We start from the raw sequence: 20,526 nt of genomic DNA on the forward strand, positions 1-20,526 counted from the left end.
CCAGTTGAAGGTTATCGCCGCAGCCCTATACAGAATGCGACCCGAAATCTGCGCGAAATTCTGCAAAACTATTTTCATAACCGGGTACTGGTTCACGACACAAACCAGGGACGGATTTCAACCAGAGTAACGACGGGAGTTCCACAGGGATCCATACATGGTTTAACAGTGTGGAATATGATGTACGATGGAGTGTACCCTGACAATGCCGAATGGAGTCGAGATCGTCGGGTTCGCAGATGACGTTGTTCTTGCGATAACTGGCGAGACTGCGGAAAAGGTGGAGATGCTGACGGCAGAATCGCTAGACATCATTGAATCGTGGATGACTGGAGTCAAGCTGCGGTTGGCTCATCACAAAACGGAGGTGGTGCTGGCCAGCAACTTCGAGGTGGTTCAGCAGTTCGAGATCAACGTCGGAGTACACGCAATCTCATCAGAACACTCTCTAAAGCACCACGGAGTAATGGTCGACGACAGGTTAATCTTCGACAGCCACGTAGAATCTTCTTCTTCTTTCTGGCGTTTACGTCCCCACTGGGACAGAGCCTGCTTCTCAGCTTAGTGTTCTTATGAGCACTTCCACAGTTATTAACTGAGAGCTTACTATGCCGATAACCATTTTTGCATGTGTATATCGTGTGGCAGGTACGAAGATACTCTATGCCCTGGGAAGTCGAGAAAATTTCCAACCCGAAAAGATCCTCGACCGGTGTGATTCGAACCCACGACCCTCAGCTTGGTCATGCTGAATAGCTGCGCGTTTACCGCTACGGCTCTCTGGGTCCCTAGCCACGTAGAATATGCCTGCGAAAAAGCAGAGAAAGCAGCTAATACTGTAGCTAGGATCATGCCCAACATTCGAGGACCAAGAAGCTCCGGCTGATGGCTATACGGGTGGCGAGTACCTACCGTATGAATGATCCCCGCCGGATTCATACCCATCTGTATCACTCTGGCTGAGGACATAGCATGCCAGCACCAGCAAAGGGATACAAGGAATATGAGGAATACTATCAGATTGGATACAATGGCAAAGTGCCAGCAGGAGTGAAATAACTTGGAGAAAGGAAGGTTGACCCACAGGCTCATTTTTAACGTGTCGGGGTGGACGACCAGAAAACATGGAGAAGTTAAGTAGTTCCTGACCCTGTTTTTGTCAGGCCATGGATGATTCCGGAAATATTTGCACAGATTCGAACACGCAGAGTCTTCACATTGTTGGCCTGTCCAAATATCGAGGAGACACAGGAACATGTGATATTAGACTGCCCTCGGTTCAGGGATATACGAAGTGAGATGTGTCAGAAACCGCAAGCGTCCTAAATCCGGGTATCGTGCAGAACATGTGGCAGCATGGAAGCATTTGGAATGCGGTGAATAGAGGGATAACACAAGTTATGTCGTCGCTGCAAAACCAGAAAGCTCGGGGTCGCAATCGGAGTAGGCTAGATCCTCCGTCGGGGACTAGACTGAGTAGAGCGGGTTTAGCGTATTATCGGTGATAAGTTATCGGGGCGCCTGCAACCCATAAGTAATCGTCCATCCACTTGGCCGACCAACGTCGAGTCGGAGTAGGCCGAGTCCATCGCCGGGCTCTAGCTGAGTAATTTGCGAATCAGCTCCGGCAAATGGTCGTCGGGGCGCATGTGAATCGGAAGTTTCCCTCCACTGGAATTGCAGGACCGACCTCGGCATCTTCTCGGCCAGCCTCGGAGTAGACTACGTCCACAATCAGGGATTAGTTTAGTAGACCGCGTTGTTGCAGTGGCAAATGATCGTCTGGGTGCCTGTGAACCTGAAGTTTCCAATCACCGGAATCGCAGGATCGACCTCGGCATCAGCCCGGATAGTATCGGTTCGGAAGATCTTCCGCCGCCGGGGAAATCTTCATCGGAGTAGGATAAATCCACCACCGGGCACTACCCTAAGTAATAAGTAACGTATCACGGGCTTGAGTCGTCGGAGCGCCAGTGAACCGGAATTCATCTTCCAACCGGAATCACTGGACAGACTTCGGCACTCTACCGGTCAATATCGAAGCACGAAGAAACGCGTAGTCGGAGTAGGCTAGCTCTACCATCGCGGACTAGGCCGAGTAGCAGAGGTCGTCACAAACCAGGTTTAGATCGTCGAGGTGCCAGTGAAATGGAAGTCATCCTCCAACCGAAATCTTTGGATCGACCTCGGCATCCAACTGGTCAACCAGGAGAGCTCGAACAGCAGCAGCTGAGATCGAGTCGTCGTAGAGCAACGAAATGCACATGAACGTCCAGTAAAATATCAACAGGGCTCTGACGTAAGGCCAGCCCAAGAGAAGTATGCGTCGTCGCACATAAAGCTGTCCAAAGCCTCGGCAAGATGTTCAACCACCAACTGGACAAAAGGAACAGTTGCAGAGGCACCGAATAAATGTCGTAGTGAGCAGCGTTTTTGACAACATTGAGCTCCAACAGCGAAATAGCAGAACAGCTAGAGGCTGAGACTGATGAAGTGCATGAGCACAGCCCTCTCCCGATGAAGTTGCGTGATGTACTTCCGGGGGAGATTGAGGCACAGAAGCAGTAGGGATATAAAAAGAAAAAATAGTTTCTCTACAGAGTTTTCAGCTGAGGTCTCCACAGAGGTAGCCACAGAAGTCTCCGCTGAGAATTCCACATAGATTTATACACAGGCATCCACATAGAACTCTGCATAGGTGGTTTCATCAGAGGTCTTCACGGAAGTCTTCACTAAGGGTCAACGTTAATTGAATATCCGTTAAAAGTCTTCGTACGACGTGTTTTAAGAAAGTCATTATAAAAAGTAGCGGATTCAATGTAAGAACTTTGGTGTATTTCTGACACACCATATGAATGATTTCGCATGAAATGTTTAAAAAAACTGAGTTTTTGTCCAAAAATTCAATAAGGAGTTTTTTATGGTACAACCACAGACAGTTGGAACAATTACCAATTCAAAAGAGCTGTAATTTATGTTTGTTTTCTTCCAACAGATTCATCTGCAAATTCTCATCGTAACAAAACCGCGATGAGTAATCGTTTCGGTTTGAGAGATTTCGATAGAGACGTCGTGTTAATGACATTGTGAGTTGTTAGCTTGGAAAATACATGCAATAATCTATGAATAGAATAACAACAGTTACTTTTACCTTTTAATTCCGCCCTAACTGCTTATCTCTGACAGATACAAGTATTTAGACTACCACTTGTAGACTTCTTCAGTGGATACGAGCAACTGACACTGAAGAAGGCTACACGTGGTAGTCGAAATACGCGTATCTGTCAAAGATAAGCATTCAGGGCGGAATTAAAAAGTACGACGTACTCCAATTTACTTTTTTGATTATCTATTGAGATTCTGCTCAGAGGGTTCGAATACACTAAAAAGAATAACAACAGGCCCAGATAGCCGTAGCGGTAAACGCGCAGCTATTCAGCGAGACCAAGCTGAGGGTCGTGGGTTCGAATCCCACCGGTCGAGGATCTTTTCGGGTTGGAAATTTTCTCGATTCCCAGGGCATAGAGTATCTTCGTACCTGCCACACGATATACACATGCAAAAATGGTCAATTGGCAAAGAAAGCTCTCAGTTAATAACTGTGGAAGTGCTCATAAGAACACTAAGCTGAGAAGCAGGCTTTGTCCCAGTTGGGACGTTACGCCAGAAAGAAGAAGAAGAACAGTGTTAATCGAAACATTCGCAAGGGGATTTCAAAAAGAGTAACAAAAACCAAAAACAGCCAGTCAGATTTCTATTCACCGGTATTGTCATCTTAAATTGTACAGGTAGGGTGGGATGAGAAGATTAGCTAGCCAAAAACCCGGCAGTCCGCGCTAAACCGGCGAATGCCCGCTGCGTTCCACCGTAAACCCTTCACGCGTTCTTGATCGCTTAACTGGAGAAGAAGAAGAGTCGCATTTTCGGAAGATAAAGGGGAAAACACAACAGAAACGGTTAGAGGTTGCCTTATCGAGCAGTGCACCACCACCACCATCGAAGCAGGAGTAAGCTATGTACTATCTCGGGTCAAGCAGTAGAAGTGGAAGCTGGGCGCTGCTTTCTGTACAGGTCAGCATTTGAGGGATTGCTGCAGACGCATACTTACACGACTTTCGATCCGCCTGTCGGGTACGTTTCCGTTCCCGCTGTGTGGGTCTTGGGGTGGCCGCTTTGGTTGCCGTTTTGACCAGCGATTCCAATATCTCATCGTCCCCGTCGGTGAAGCTTTCGTCCCGGTTGTGGAAACTTCCGGTGTAGCTGCTGTTCAGGGTACTGGTGGCGCTGGAGTTCATGAGGGTGACTGGAGAGGCCGTGGTATCACCTCGCCTTCGCCTCCAGGTCAGAGTTCCACTCATCTCCACTTCCTCACCACCGGGTCCCTTGGTTGGCGTCCCGAGAAGAGTTCTGCGGAAGGAGGTGGGTGAGAAATTGATAAACGTTTCTTCGTTGTTGACTTACCTTAGCTCTACATCAGCGCGGTCCTCTTGAGTTCCCTTAAATTTGCCTACGTCAACAATCAGCTTGCCTCTAGTCTTGTTTCTCTCTCGGTGATTCGCCTTCTTTTCGATCTGCTGCTGGACGCGTTCCCGGGTGGTGCGGTACTCCAGCGCAAACTCCGACACGATCCGGCAGAACTCGTTCGGTCGAGATTCGGCTATCCGATGCTGAGGAACTCCCAGCCACTGCAGGAACTTTCGATACCTGGAAAGCAAAACGAAAAATTTCAGCTCTCAATCATTACAGAACTTAACAGATACCTACCTATTAAGAACCCTCCTGTGCACTATACTGAGGATGATGATCCGTTCGGCACAATCCGCCAGGAAATCGATCAGCTTCTGCTTCAGATGAGGTGCCGTATCGTGTTTGCTGATCAGCTTTAACCGATCCCACGACGCTTTGCATTCCGTTTCCAGGTAGGTGATATTGTGAGCCAGCTCGCCAAAGTCGGCCTTCGAAGCGCGGGTGATTGGACCGATTTCCGAGTACAGATCGGTCGTGTTTGATTGCGTTTCCATTACCATGTGACACAAATGGTGCAGAAGGGAGTGCTTATGAACCGTATCCTTCACTTCAGGTACCTTTGCCAGGTAATCGATTTGGAATCCCTTTACCGGAGCTCCGTTCAGGAAGATACCGATTTTCAGCAGCGTAGATAGGATGCATTTAAACGTGAGGTTCGCTTTGAGCAGTTCAACGCCCTGCTTAAGATCCATCAGTGGTTCGGCGATTTCTTTCTCGATGTTCTCAAAGTCTAGCTTGAAGGCCCACAGCTTGAGACGAGCGCCAAGTTCCGAGATGGAAGACAGAGTTAACAGGAACTGCTCAGCGGTTCCCAGTGGGAGCTCGGGGTTAAGCATCTGAGCTTCCTGGATCTTACACCGCTCTTCATCGCTCGGAAGCATGTTCAGGAGCTTCTCAATGCCCTCGCGAGTCACGACTGTGGAGTCCATTTTCAGTATCGCTGCCTTGATGGCCCGTGGCGGAGGCAACTTGGTCATTGCAATGTTGATAGCATTGGATCGCTTGTGATCCAACACAATGATTTCTTTGTTTTTGTTGAGTTCTTGTTGTTTCTGGAAAAAGATTTTTTGGGATTAGTCTCTGTATGTTGATAAACTTCATAAATCTCAAGGTCCACATTCCACTTGTGTGGTTTTGCGCAGGTTTTAATCTGTTTTGTTATTGTCATGACTATAGACTACGAAACAAGAAAAATGCAATAAAATGTAAAGATAAAGGCAAGCAAATCAAGAACGAAATGAATGAGTAGCAATGAATAGAGGATGCAAGGACGACTCTACAAACTATTGAGCGATGATAAAAGCCATGCATGATGTGATGGACGTTTATGGCAGCTCACATGAGCAAACAATTCTTCAAAGGATAAGCATTCATATTCCTATTTAACGATTGCCATTCGCTGTCATTGGAAAACTTTTGACGGCATCCTTTTCAAAGTAGCATACAGCACATCACCCCTGTCAAAGTTGATTATAAATTTCGTTCGTGAAGGAAACTTTGTTTTGCGCCAGTTTGGATATGCTATCCGAGAAACCCTCGCCTTTCGGTATAAAACCCTTTCTTTTGACACGTACTACCAGAGACACATAGCTAGTGTTATCACGATGTATCCCACATCTATTCGTTGAACGTGTTGTAAAATTTTCCTCCATACATGAAAAGCTTACGTTTTTATCAGAGCCAACATTCAAAATCCTTGGAAGAAGTTCTCTCACACACTCGTCGGTACCAGCTGCGAATAAATGTATAAAGCTCACCCGACCGTGGTGGTGGCGTACGATGAATTACATTATCATCGTTTATTGAGTTTTCCTCATCGAATGATGATGAATAAAATCTTAGTTCTCCTCCTGCCGGGGTTGGGATCAAACAAAAAGGATGCGGCGACCGGGATTATGGCGCACAGATGGAAGCGAACAATCAGGAAAACTTTTGATGTTGAGGTTCCATATGTTGAATATGGTACATTTTATGTAGTTTGCACATATGGAAGAATGATAAGACAAAATACGTGAGAAGCATTTTTGTGGCGCAGGGAAGCTTTGCAACTGATAATGAATTCAACATTTCAGTGGTACCCTCATTCTATGAGGAGTTATCGAAAATTTTAGAAACATACTTTAGATTTAATCGTAACAAGTTGTTAGCTCTCTGGATGATAGCGTGATTGACCACACCTCGCTGATACTGTGTACGAGAAACGAGGTACCAATTGTGTTGTACAAAATACAACAGCTCGACTAATGGAGTTTTCAAAGCCGTTTTCTAAAACATTAAAACAGATTTTCGAGGCTCACATAGGGAGCCGGATCCTATTCTTGGCAATTTTGATTCACTTCGGCAGTGGGGTTTTTAGAAAGCTACTAACTTCTTATTTGGCCTCAAAGTGCGCGTATTAAAATGCTTCTTATTGCAAAGTTTCAGATCATTCGGCAGAGTGAAACCCCCCATGCCAAAGTCAACCATGGAGGTGCCCAAGTAGCTCCGCACCCTATAAAGTTTACTAGAGTTTTCTCCTACCATTTCGATACTTAAGTGCGTAACCGTGAGAATGTTGACTAGGGTAAAAGCACCGGTTTTGGCCAGCCTAAGAGAAAATGCCAATATAAATCAATTTATACTACAAATATGTCAAATGCAAGCTTTCAATCCATTTTATGTGTGTAAAATATCAAAACCGAGCTATAACTATTTTTTCGCACTGAAAATCCCGTTGATAAATATAGGCCAACGGAACCAGTTTCGGCCAAAGATTTATCTTCGGTTCCTAAATTGGTCAATCGCATTGATCTCCCATGAGAGTGGCCAAATTAGAAATGCCCTGGAGTTAAAATTATAAGGAAAATAAATTGTTTTTCTTATATTTTGAATCAATTTCGAAGAGTAAATGAATGTAGCTCAATCATGTGAATGTGATCTACTGAACACAAAAGGTTTCACGTTGATTGGCTATACGGTGTGCCTATGGCTACAACTGGCGTGCGGCCAAAACCGGTACTTCTACCCTACTAAAAGTTGTATTCGAAAATATAGTTTTAATTCTACCAGTTATTAAAAATGATTCAAGATACAGTCGACTGCAATCTAAAAATATTTGAAAAAATACAAATAAACAATGTTTCCTCAAAAATGTTATTTTATCTGTAGGCAAACTTCCTTAAAAAATTGGCGAAAATTCGTGAAGAAATTTAATTCTAAGCCTCCTTTAAGTATGTTTCAAGACGTTTTGGTAAACTTTGAACATAACTGAAGGATACATCTCTAAAGCTGTGGTTGCACATAGCGTGCAATGCACGAACCTTTGTGAAAGTTGTACGAATGTTCACATGAATTGTGTATTATGTGCTCGAACTACTAGTAAACATTTTGTAGAATCATATTCGTGCATTCCGCCATGTTGGTTCGTCGAATTTGCGTTGAAAGATGTGTAGTACGAAATGAAACCAAATTATTTATTCGCCTTGGTCAAACTGATAAATAAAAACATTGGTGTCGAAAGAGAATTTCCCCAGAGTCTCTTCTAGAGATTACTCCAGGATTTGTTTAGAAGGTTTCTCTAGGGATTCTATCAGAAATTTCTCCAAGATAATACAGCGTAACAAAAATGACATTTTTGCGTGTCTCAAGAAAAAAAATTATGTGTCTCGAGTAGATTTGGGGTTGCTGAATCTGATGTCATTTTCAGAAATGTTTCAGCACGTCACAATTTTTAGCTTCTTCTTCTTCTTTCTGGCATTACCACTGGGACAGAGCCTGCTTCTCAGCTTAGTGTTCTAATGAGCACTTCCACAGTTATTAACTGAGAGCTTTCTATGCCAATTGACCATTTTTGCATGTGTATATCGTGTGGCAGGTACGAAGATACTCTATGCCCTGGGAAGTCGAGAAAATTTCCAACCCGAAAAGATCCTTGACCGGTGGGATTCGAACCCACGACCCTCAGATTGGTCAATTTTTAGCTACAGGTCGCCAAAGTTGTATAAAACACTGATTTAATTGATGTTTACATAAAATTTAAAGTATGATTTATCAAACTTTTTTTTTGTGATCTAATCCACAAGCATGCTATTTTGCACTGAAACTTTTATTTTGGATTAAATTTGGATGAAATTTAGATTAAACCGATTTTTTTGACATGTTTGCTGTCTCCATACAAAATTCTTCGTTTCTCTTATATGGGAAAATACAATACTTTTGTTAACCATCAAAAAATAAATTTTCCGCATTGGAAGTATTATAAACTTTTCCGATAAGTATTGTTGTACAGTGAATTCTGTGGCAAATCAAGCAAATAAATTGCCTAACAAGCTGGCAAACTTGCATGCAAGTTGGATAAAATGGACAGCCAATATTTAAAAAACTAGACGTGCTATAATATTTTTGAAAACGGTAATGGATTCAGTAGCCCTTAATTGAGTGAATAACGATATTTCGGTGCTTGAGACAAAAACGTGTTCCGCAGTGTAATCTCTACAGTTATCCATACAGCGACTTTTCCAAGGATTCCACTAGGGATTATGTCAGAGTTTCCTTCAGGAAGAACTTTTAATCGCAACAACGCAGATTCATTCAGACCGGCTCAGATAGGGCTTCAGGAGAACCTTTAACAATTCTTATAGGAATTCTACCAGGAGTCCCTCTAAAAATTTCACCCAGGATTAATCCAAAGATTGCTCCTGGGAAATCTCTAGAGAAGAGCAGTTCCTGAACGAATGCCTCCAGAGATTACTCCGACAATATTTGAAATGAGATTTCTAGCAAAACTACTCCAAAAATTCCTCCAGCAGCTGGTACAAGGATTCCTCCAAAAATTCTTCCAGGGATTTTTCAGATTTCTCATGAACTGCTCGAACGATTACTCCAGCTGGATTCTGGTGATTCTATCAGCAATTCCTGCAGGAATTCTACCAGACATTCCTGCAGGGATTTCTCCAAGAATAATACCAGTAATTACTTAAAAATTCATCAAGAGCTCCCTCCATGAGTTCTCCCAGAGATACCCTCAGTGAATTCGCTAACGGAACTACTCCAAGGATTTTCGAGGTAATCCTCCAGGGTTCCACAAAATTTTCATGAGAATTGTTTTATATATCCCTTTTTTTGCGAGGATTGTTCCAAGAATTCCTCCGGACAACAGAAACAACCGCAAGAATTCATTCAGAGATTCCTCTAAGATTTTTTTTTTCAGTCACTACTTTTCTGAAGAATGTTTTGGAGAGATAACAGGATTAATAAAGAACAATCTGGGTAAATTCATAAGAAACACCTTGATGGATTCCTGAGGCAACCCTCTCCTAGAGAAACCTCTAGAAAAAATTTGGTAAAATCTCTGTTTCAGGAGTTTCGGGAGAATCTTTGGATAAATATTTGAAAGAAGAACTGGAAGAAAAATCGGATTATTTGGAAATCTCTTTAGGAATTTCTGTAAAAAATCCTGGAATTATTTTTGGAGGAATCAATTTAGAGAGATTTTCTGAGTAATCCCTGGAGAGATCCCAGGAAGAATCCTTGCAGAGATTTTCTTAGAGGAATCCCTAGAGGAGTCTTTGAAAAAGTTCTGAAAAAATCTTTGAACGATTACCTGCGTAAATTATAGATGGAATCCTTAAAGGCTTCTGTAGAGGCATGTTTTTTGGGGCCCAGATAGCCGTAGCGGTAAACGCGCAGCTATTCAGCATGACCATGCTGAGGGTCGTGGGTTCGAATCCCGCTGGTCGAGGATCTTTTCGTAAAGGAAATTTTCTCGATTCCCAGGGCATACAGTATCTTCGTACCTGCCACACGATATACACATGCAAAAATGGTCAATCGGCAAAGAAAGCTCTCAGTTAATAACTGTGGAAGTGCTCATAAGAACACTAATCTGAGAAGCAGGCTTTGTCCCAGTTGGGACGTAACGCCAGAAAGAAGAAGAAGAAGAAGAGACATGTTTTGAGAAATATCTTTAAGTTTCTTTCGCTATAGAGACTATGCTGGAGGAATCCCTAGAGAAAGCCTTTGGAATAATCGGTTGCCAAATGCCAAATTTTTCTCTGAAAAACACCCAGAAAGTATTTGGGAGGAATCTCCGGAGAGGTCTCTGAAAGAACTTCTTGAGAAATCGTTGAAGGAATCCCTGGAGGTGTTTCTGGAGACGTTCCTGGAGTAATGGAGTTCTAACGGAATCGGTCTAAAAATACAATTTTTATCGAAAGTTCTTCCTACCGAAATTCTTGGAGAAATTACTGGGATATTTTTTTGAGGAATCTCTGACATATCAATATTGTAGAGATTTGGAGGAATTTATGGAAAAACTCCTGGAGGAACCTCTGAATAAATACCTTGAAAACCCCTGAAAACATTATTCAAGTGATTCCTGAGGAATTTCAGAATAAACCTCTGGAGGAATTCTTGAAAGCATCCCTAGAAAAAACATTCTTAAAAATGGTTCTTCTGTTTAATTTATTTATAGGAATTTTGTCAAGTTGTCTGTTTTGGTAAAAGCTGCCAATGTAATTACTAAAGGACCTATAGTTAAAATTTGAAGGAGTCCTAAAATGTTATTCTTGCCTATTTCTCACCCAAATTTGTGAAGTAATTATAGTCTTCTTCTTCTTAGAATTACGTCCTCACTGAGACAGGGCCCGCTTCTCAGCTTCTGATAGTTCGATTGATCTGAAATGTTCATCCCAGCTTAGAAGTAGCTCTAAGTTTACTCACAGCTCAGCTTCTGATAGTTCGATTGATCTGAAATGTTCATCCCAGCTTAGAAGTAGCTCTAAGGTTTACTCACAGCTTTTGATTAATAAATTATAGACGTGTGCAAATTTCTTATTTTGATACAAACAGCAAACCTTAAAAAATCAGCGGATAAATTTAGAGTAATAGAACTTAAAAAAAACTGTTTAGCTTGTTGAATTTTTTATTTCAAAGAAGTTCTTCCATTTTTTTCAAAAAACATTGTGTACGAAAGGTTGTAAATTTTCTTCGCAGTAAAATTATAGGGCTAACTGAGCTGCGTTGATCATTTAATTTCAATGGGATAAGGATCCCTTATGGAATTTAATGACGAAAAAATGTCACGCGAAATTTCAACTCGCTTTTCGCTCACAACAGCAGCGTGGTGGTTCTGACGGTGACGAACCGCGCGACGACTGGAAGGTTAAGCATTTCTAGCTAAAACATACACATATTATCGAAGACTGAAAAAAAAGACTTGTACAGAAAACACAGAACACCCAATTATAAGCATTAATAATAAGCCCTAAATCAGCACTACACAGGTCGGACTCGATTATCCGGAGACTCGATTATCCGGTGACTCGATCATCCGGGATTCGATTATCCGGAATTTTTTTTTATGTTCATTTTTTATGCATAAATTCGAAATAATTTGGTATTGCAATATACAATATGAATGGTTTTCCAGTTATGAACGTATTTAAGAAAAGGTTGGTTTGAAAAAGTGATTTTTTGTGTACCCCTACTGTTCCTAGAAATAATTTCTAGCTACGCCACCGCATCATATGAATAAAACAACGCAAAATGGAAATATTTAAGTTCTTTTATCAAAGATTTTAATTTTTTTATTAGTGATTCGATTATCCGGAAGATTCGATGTAATAACAGCACTTCCACAGTATAGGAACCCTATTACTGCATCATTAATGCTTCTGAGCGAATCTATGACAAAAGGTCGAAAAGATAAAAGATCGAAGGAAAACAAAAAGGAACAAATATCTATTTTCAAAGAAGGTAAAAATTCCCACCAATGAAATCATTTTCGACCTTTTGTCATTTCGACTTTTTGTCTTTCGACCTTTTGTCCATAAACCTGTCTTAGCACCAACAGCCATTATGACGCAGAGGATAGGTAGCCAAATTTGGAGAACCAGACATCCGTTTAAGCTAAAAACTTGATCGGTTGGTCACTCGCTGGTGGCGATCAATCGATCAAATTTTCAGCGCGAATGGTAATCTGGTTCTCCAGATTTGTGCTCTTGAAGTTTTGAGGTTGACTTCAATTCATTTTCACCTCCAAAAAGGCACTATGCTATGTCTTTATTCGAATAAAAGACATAGTTTAATGCTATCCAGTGTTTTGACAGATAAACCACGTGCTTCATGTTTGCATGTATTGGTAAGGAGAACAAAACATCATCGTAATAAAAACGAAAAAACGTTAAAATTGAAAAAAAAAATTAGTGCAGAAAAGTACTCGGAATCATTCAATTTTATTTTATCATGTTATTCTAGATATTTACATGTATTCATACATTTACCTCGTGTATCAGCTGCTTGGCCGCGTACGCAGATGCTCTCTGACTGCGTACAAGAAATCACAAAAATTTCACCAAAAAAATCTGGCGAAAACAATGGACATTTCTCACATGGTCTAACATTGGCATCACTGGTGCAGAGAAGCATGGTTATAACCAAGGTTCCTCAAAGGGAGGTTCATCAATCTTATTAGCAATCATTGGTTGTGAGGTGAGGTCAGCTGCAGGGAAGGTGGAAGTGACAGCTGGCGAGTATTTCTGCATGAATCGTTTCTATGAGATTGTTACCACAGAAAAAAGAAACCCTGCCGGTGAAGTGAAAATGTTCTCCCGCATTACCGATTGGCATTTGTGTTTCATTTTGTGCTTGAAATGATGTGACAAGAGATTTTGAACTTGACTTAGCTTTTTCTAGCATGCTCTAACCAAAACAAACACGCCAGATGGCATCTGGTATTTCAATACGACGGATGCAGAATTCTGACAAATTGAACTAGCTTCCTTTTAGATACCTTGTCTTTTCTGGTATTATATGCGTATATAAAGCTGTCATGCATCAAATGGCTGCCTTATATGCGCATATATTGCTGATACAATGCCACATTATTGTACTTACTGGTTACTTGAATATCGTTATCACTCTTGTGATATGCATCTGTAAACTGATTTACCAGTCTAAGCTGGCTGCAATAACATAGTATAAATAACTACCGAAAAGCTAAACAATACATATAATTTGCAATTGGATTAGATTGGATTGCGTTCATGAGTCCTCTTATGGCGTAGGGGTAACGCGCCCTAACTAGAGATCAGGGAGTCGTGAGTTCGATTCTCACTGAGAAGACGTGTAAATTTTTTGCAAATCTTCACATCAATTTGTCCATCTAATCCAATTGCAAATTTTATGTAATGTTTAGCTTTTCGGTAGTTTTTAAACTTCCACACGGCTGGTTAGCCGTAAACCACGATTCATAATTAAAAACAAGTATTAGTATAAACATCAAATTGCCCGTAATGAAAAACTACACTTTTATTCTGTTGTAATGGTTATAATTGTTATTACCATGTATGATCAGGCATTGCAAACTTCGTTCTCAATTCAGCATCTGTATCGGTCCATGATCGGCAATGTTTCGCAAGTTGTAACAAGCTTGAAAAACAGCAACAAGCTTGACAAACCATTGGGATAAGTGTTTTACTTTACAATCCCCGAACATCTGATAGCAATAGTGTCCCCCAAAGCTTGTTTAGATGGGTTTTATCATGCCTTTTAATTCTCCGATACTATCAAAGTTGTAGCAGTAGACGTGAAACAGACTCTCATGATGTGTAGCGGATCATGAGAGTCTGTTTCTCGTCTACTGCTATCATGATTGTTACAGAGAGCGATAAGTGAGAGCTTCTCTAAATTTTCTTAGGATACGTTCCCTGTGTATTATAGAACTGTGGTTTCTGCTTACTTCATACCCTTAAAATAATAAAGCATCTGTGATAACGATTTGATTAAAATTAATATTTCTACAATTTTTTTCTACATTCACGGCTTCTTCAGCATAATTGTAGATTTCGACGAATATTTGTAATAGATATAACTAAACAATTTAGAGGAGTAGTTTCATAGTGTCTTCAGCAAAGTTATAGAATTTGACGAGATGGACAAGCTTTTGGAACCCAGTCTTCAAAAACGAACACCGAACACGTTGGTTCAGGCGGTTTCGTACTCTCCTTGTACTCTCTTCTCATGTTCAAACCGAAACTCTCGAACCTGAAACTAAACCCAAACATGTGTAAAAAAAGTGAATATCGGTTAGCACACCGGTTTGAACCCCAGACCATTTGTACGTCGATTGTAACCGCGGTTCAAATGTTGGTGCAAATCTTCGGTTGCATCCGAGGGTGAACGATGGTACAAAACGGACAGACAAAAAACAATTAAAATCCACGTTTATCAATTTCTACTTATCGTGACTTGTTGTATGATATAGTAAAATTTTTGTTTTTTTTTTTTTTTTTTTATAAAGTTACCGCTAAATGTTGCCTAAATGTTGATCGTAGTTGATCTGTCTTAATAAAACATTTATTCAAGCTTCAAGAGTCTTACGATTTGGGCTTAACAGTTCCATATATGATCGTAGAAATTTATCCGCATGGATTTTCTCTGACTGTCTGCTTTTTACCATTATTTGAACCTAATGTGGTTTTCGTTTTTAGGAACTGGGTCAGTGATCAACACATAAACAAACCAACGTCAAACGAATTGTAGTTTGGTCGAACATGAATCGGGTTGTGGTTGAAACTGTGATTCAGAACGGGTTTCGACAGTTCCAACCTAGGCTCAAAAACGAATTCGACATAAGTTCGAACCGAAGTTTGAGTCGAAGTACACATTACCGGGTTTGGCATGGTACACTAGTTCAGAGACGAAGCGCGTTCGCGGTTCAATACAAGTTGCAAGGTTTAAACCAAAGTTGAACATCGGTTTTGTTCATGGGAAGACTGCTGAAAACTGTTTTTGTGAAATACTTTGAAATTTTCAAATAAATAGTTTTAATTTTGTTCGCCAAAAATTTACCTTTAGTAAAATTTTTATTACTTTCAAGCTTGTGATTGAAAAAAATATTCAAAAATATATGTTAAAATTCAAGTCATAACTGATGTTTTGCGAAAATTTCGAAAAAAATGAAATCCATAAAAAATGACCAAAGTTATGGGAAATCTTAAATGTTGCAAATGTTTAGTACAACATGTAATAAATCACATTCAGTCCGCTAAAGCTGATTATTTTGAGCACGAGCATGAGCATAGATGTCCGTACAATTCGTAGATTGACCAGCAAAACCGAAGTGATACAGAGATTTAATGAATGAGGCTTGGAATCAGCTTTCCATTTTCAATGTGTACAAATCGAGAGCTCAAATTTTGAAAGTCAACAACGGCACCGGCCACGTTCTTACGGTCGTCGGAAGGGAAGGAATGTTAGTTCGACAACCGTTGTTGTTGATAACCGTTCGAATGATCAAACACTACTCAATTTTAAGAAAGTCTCCAGAATGGTTGAAAAACGGGAATACTAATTTATTATTTTGATGGTAAGACGAAGTTTGCAAGGACCACTATTAACAGAATATGACCTATGATCAAATAGAAGAGTTTTCAAGAATTTGTGAAAAAATGATGCAAAATATCAAAGAACAAAAAAATATGGTGATTTAAAAAATCTTCTTATCCTCTACATTTTAAAAGCTAAACCTGAAGGTGACAAGTGCCCTGGTTTATTAGGTTGTTTTGGTTAGTATATGACATGATTCACAACAATATTGTTAGAAAAAATATAACAGCAACAAGCATGAACGTGATTGTATGAACTCTTGATATAGTTCTCTCCCTGCCCTTATCACCCTAACGAACATTCAGAAATAATATATGTATATACAGTCAGTGACATAAGTTAGTAACCAAATGCTGTTTTTCCATACAAAATGCCCAAGTTTGTGGTGCTGTATCTCAGCTTCTGGTAGTCCGAATCGGCTGAAATTTGGATGACGAACTACAAATAACTTGTAATTTTTCATGTTAGGGAATTATTACATTGTAGTCATTTTACAAAGAGTTTCAGAGGGTTGTTCAAAGACAAAAGTAAGTAACCGAGAGACTTTTTAATAGATTTCGAAATCGGTAAGTCGTGAAAAAATTGGTGTGTTCTGCAAATTTGTATGACTTCTGAAATTGAACAACTTTGTGGAACAAACCAACAACCCACAACTAACCGTTTTCGAATTAAATAAAAAAGTCTCTCGGTTACTTACTTTTGTCTTTGAACAACCCTCTGAAACTCTTTGTAAAATGACTGCAATGTAATAATTCCCTAACAGGCAAAATTTCAAGTTATTTGTAGTTCGTCATCCAAATTTCAGCCGATTCGGACTACCAGAAGCTGAGATACAGCACCCCAAACTTGGGCATTTTGTATGGAAAAACAGCATTTGATTACTAACTTATGTCACTGACTGTAGGTTCGTTTATGATAATTTATCGGCTACAAAAAGGCGAATCGTTCAAATCTCTAAAACTAAACAAAAAAAAAAAACAAATAACGAATATCAAACATGAAACACACACATGAACACACTTTCTTCTGTACTACCAAACCGAACCGTTTCCTTCAGAGAACTCACCTCCTAGTGATTGGTTAAATAGTATGAGGGAATGATGATCGAAAATTGTGCCAAATGTTTAGGTAATTCCGAACCATAGCCATGATCACCAAGTTTTGAATTTTGATACATTTGTTGTGAATAATGCGTGTTGTAGTAATGTGCAAGTGTATACGGAAGAAAAGAGCAAAAACAGAAAAGAAGTCAGCACAAGACAGACATTCACAGTTGACGATTGAATAGTGATTAGTGATGATTTTAATCCAGCTGACGTAACTAGCAGTTTCGAAATCTGTAATGGTATGAAATACGCTGAAACCATCTCCCATAGGGCTACTGAGAAAAATTAGCATTACAATTAGTTTAAATGTTTCAAGTGAAAGCCCAACAGATCTATAATGAAAAATGATGTGCAACTAGAACGCGTGTTAAATCTATCTGCAAAATAGAATGAATAGAACGGTTTTACCCCCAATCTACGCAATACCCTCCACCCCAAGAAACCAGGCCCCCAAATCCGGAAACCAATTCACCCGAGCGCAAATTTTACCTTTGTCATCAGATCTTTGGCTCTGGATTCGAACAAATGCTCCAACTTCTGGGTGTCCACGGTGGCCTCCGGCAGCTCGTCCCAAATGGTGCGCTGTATCGTTGCCGGAATCATATCCTCGCGAACTTCCTTCCAGAAAAGTTTTACCTACCGGTGGAGGGGATGACCGGGGAAAGAGAAAGAGAAAGAGGTAAGCCAAAAGTTAAATTGCTTTCTGATTTCGATTTCCTCTAACTGCTGCTGTTGTAGGATTGAATTGAGTGCACGGTGCTTCATTTTTTATAAAAAGCCATGAAAACACTTTTTAATTATGATTTATCGCTTACAGCTAACCAGCCGAGTGGATGTTTGAACATCTACCGTAACACTAAATATTACATATACTTTGCAATTGTCCTCCCGGTGAGAATCGAACTCCAGAGTCCGGACTTCCTGTTCACTGGATATGGCGCGTTACCCACACCACGAGAGGACTTAAGGCTCTCCCTAATCAACGCGATTTTTTTCAGCAACATCGACAAAAAATTACCGGGATTTCGTTGTTGAGTCGCTGCACGCACTCTTATATGCAATCATCTAGACTGACGACACGAAAATCGCTGCTAAATCTCGTCGCTGCGGCTTAGACACGCTCATCAAACTGTGCATGCAGCGAAACATCAACGATATCGCGATATATTTGTCGCTGTCGCCGAAGCAAATCTCTTAGATTTGAGGGAGCCTTTGAAGTTTTGACGGCTATTTTTTGGTTAGGTAACAACGGTAAATGAAGCACCGTGGAGAATGATTGGGATAGAACAGTTTTCCCCTATGATTTTATCAGACTCGTTCCACGTCAAATGATTAATAGGTGGTATTGGACATTTTGTTTCAAATAAGATCCAAGTTATTTCAGTGAGAGATAGTTCTCTTCTAATGCATAATCAATCGACTAATTTGTTAAGATAACAAACCGGAATTTTATTTAATCAGTTTAACATGGAACGTACAAATGACGGAATGAACTTTTATTGGATTATACTAAAGAAACAAGATGGTCTACTCACAGTCTTTTTGTTCTTGATGATGGTGTTCGTCCCGCTCAGGTCCCCATTGGTCATGGCTGCCGGGTTGGAAAGTCCTCCGTTGGGGAACATCGGCGGCATTAGATTGGTCGGGGGTGGTCGCATCATCATGTTCGGTGGCGGTGGCATTACACCCATCGGTGGCATCAGCCCTCCTGGCGGCGGTGGGGGAGGCACCGCTCCGCCAAAGCCCCGGGGCGCAAGCACATCCTTATCGTCGTCGGACGTGAGATCGGTAAAGTCCAGGTCACACAGATTCAGCTTCCGTGTCATGTTTTTCACAATCTCCTCCCAGTGGAGCTCGTTTTCGGACTTTTTCTGCTCGCCGGCCAGCTTTTTGATGTCGCTGTCCACGCTCGGCGACCGGGAGATGTCCTTGTTGCTTTTGCTCTTGGCCAGCCCTTCTTTGGCTTTAGAAATCAAGCCTGACATGTCGCCGATCCGGTTCTGGGGTTTGTCCTCCTGGGGGCTCAGCGGCAGGTTCGAAAGCTTCTGGGTCAGGTCTTTGACCGTGTGATCCTTCTTCAGCTGGATTATTAGCTTCTTTTCTTCGCTGTCCGACTCAACTGGTGGGGGGCAGAGGAAGAAAGGTTTTAGTGACGGTGTTTGACTAACGATTAGGGAGATGACTATCGGCGATTTGGAAACAGACCATTTTGAACATATTGGTCCATATTATGCATTTCATTTATCAATGAACTATCGTAGAAGTTTTTATAAGTACGGAAACGCGAATAAAAGTGTGCGATTGTATCAAATCAAGTCGTTATCTTTAGCGAACTTAGTTGTGTGAATCAAAGATTTAAGTTCCTTGAAGACACCAGCACGTTTCGATTTGAACACGTATTTTAATCAGCACAAATTACAAATTAAGATGTCCAATGATGAACGCAATGACGAATGTTCGAAAATTTAAACTTTATTTTAAATTGTCGAACATTCATTTTTCATTTACTAAGACAGCTATCTTCCGATGCAGGATGGTAATTAATAGGGAAAAGCACTAATTTTTAACCCATCCATACGATTTCGGCCTACTCTGTATGGAAACCCGAAAATTAGTGCTTTTCCCCTACCACGTATATGGAAAACTGTTGCTCATAGGATTTCTGGCAATTGGTTCTAATATGAAGCATCTTGGCATTATGACGATGAATAAGGTTCATGTCTTCGACAAAATAAAGACTGTTTTGTTGCTCTTAGCAACCAAGATGGCGGTGAAAAGGTACAATGGCTACACAGCTAAAAATATGTTGTAAATTCAAGTTTATTTCAAGCACATATTTGGAGCATCAAAATAAACTGGAATGTCAACGATAAATCGTTTATTTTTCAATCAAATGCACTTTAAATGTACATGATCCTGTAATATTCAAGCATCTTCGATTGAAAACTAAACGAAATGCCGTAAAAATAGATGATTTTGGTTTATTTTTACTCTATGCCTAAGTTTACACTACATTGGAATTTAAATATTTTTATCTGTGTAGTTTGAAATTACATTAGATGCTTGTTATAACGACATCGCAAGAGACTGTCGTTACAAGGAGTTGTCGCTGTACAAAAGTTTATAACTACACTACAAAGTATCTTTTATATCGTTTTTTCTGAGTAAAGCTAAGAAATCTAATAGGGGTATTAAGGGCATAAGTGGCGCGGGAAGTGGGTAGGACAGGTAGGACATGTACCACGCACAAAACACCTGGGTAGGACAATCAAAGAATTACTACCATTACTTCCCTGAAGAAGGTCCCAACAAGGGGACGAAACGTTGGATGTTATATAATCAATCCGCTATATTTTTAATAACTGATAAAAAAGTGCTTAAATCGAGAGGAAAAATACGAATAATGAATAAAACATTTTTGTTTTCTTTTCATTTTGCATATGAAACTACCATAGAACATGATAGTTTTCTCATTTTTATAGACCATTCTGCCGTGAATCGCAAGTCAGTTCTATCTGTAAAAAGT

General features: G+C 40.5%; 1 protein-coding gene across 11 annotated transcripts in view; it reads right to left on the reverse strand.

Annotated features, from left to right (window-relative positions):
- Window positions 1-20,526, reverse strand: part of LOC5572977 (FH1/FH2 domain-containing protein 1) — a 467,818-nt gene that overhangs the window by 6,204 nt on the left and 441,088 nt on the right. For 8 of the 11 annotated variants that reach the window (XM_021842727.1, XM_021842725.1, XM_021842726.1 and 5 more), the window contains 5 exons: window positions 18,536-19,119; window positions 17,489-17,636; window positions 4,765-5,581; window positions 4,462-4,704; window positions 4,109-4,407 (listed from right to left, as the gene is read on the reverse strand). In XM_021842727.1, coding sequence (XP_021698419.1) covers window positions 4,109-4,407; window positions 4,462-4,704; window positions 4,765-5,581; window positions 17,489-17,636; window positions 18,536-19,119 — 2,091 coding nt within the window. Of the gene's footprint in view, window positions 1-3,778; window positions 3,899-4,108; window positions 4,408-4,461; window positions 4,705-4,764; window positions 5,582-17,488; window positions 17,637-18,535; window positions 19,120-20,526 lie in introns of those variants that run through there. The other 3 variants (XM_021842728.1, XM_021842731.1, XM_021842733.1) reach the window with 2 other exon arrangements.

Source organism: Aedes aegypti, chromosome 2 (assembly GCF_002204515.2).
Source record: "Aedes aegypti strain LVP_AGWG chromosome 2, AaegL5.0 Primary Assembly, whole genome shotgun sequence".
NCBI lineage: Eukaryota > Metazoa > Arthropoda > Insecta > Diptera > Culicidae > Aedes > Aedes aegypti.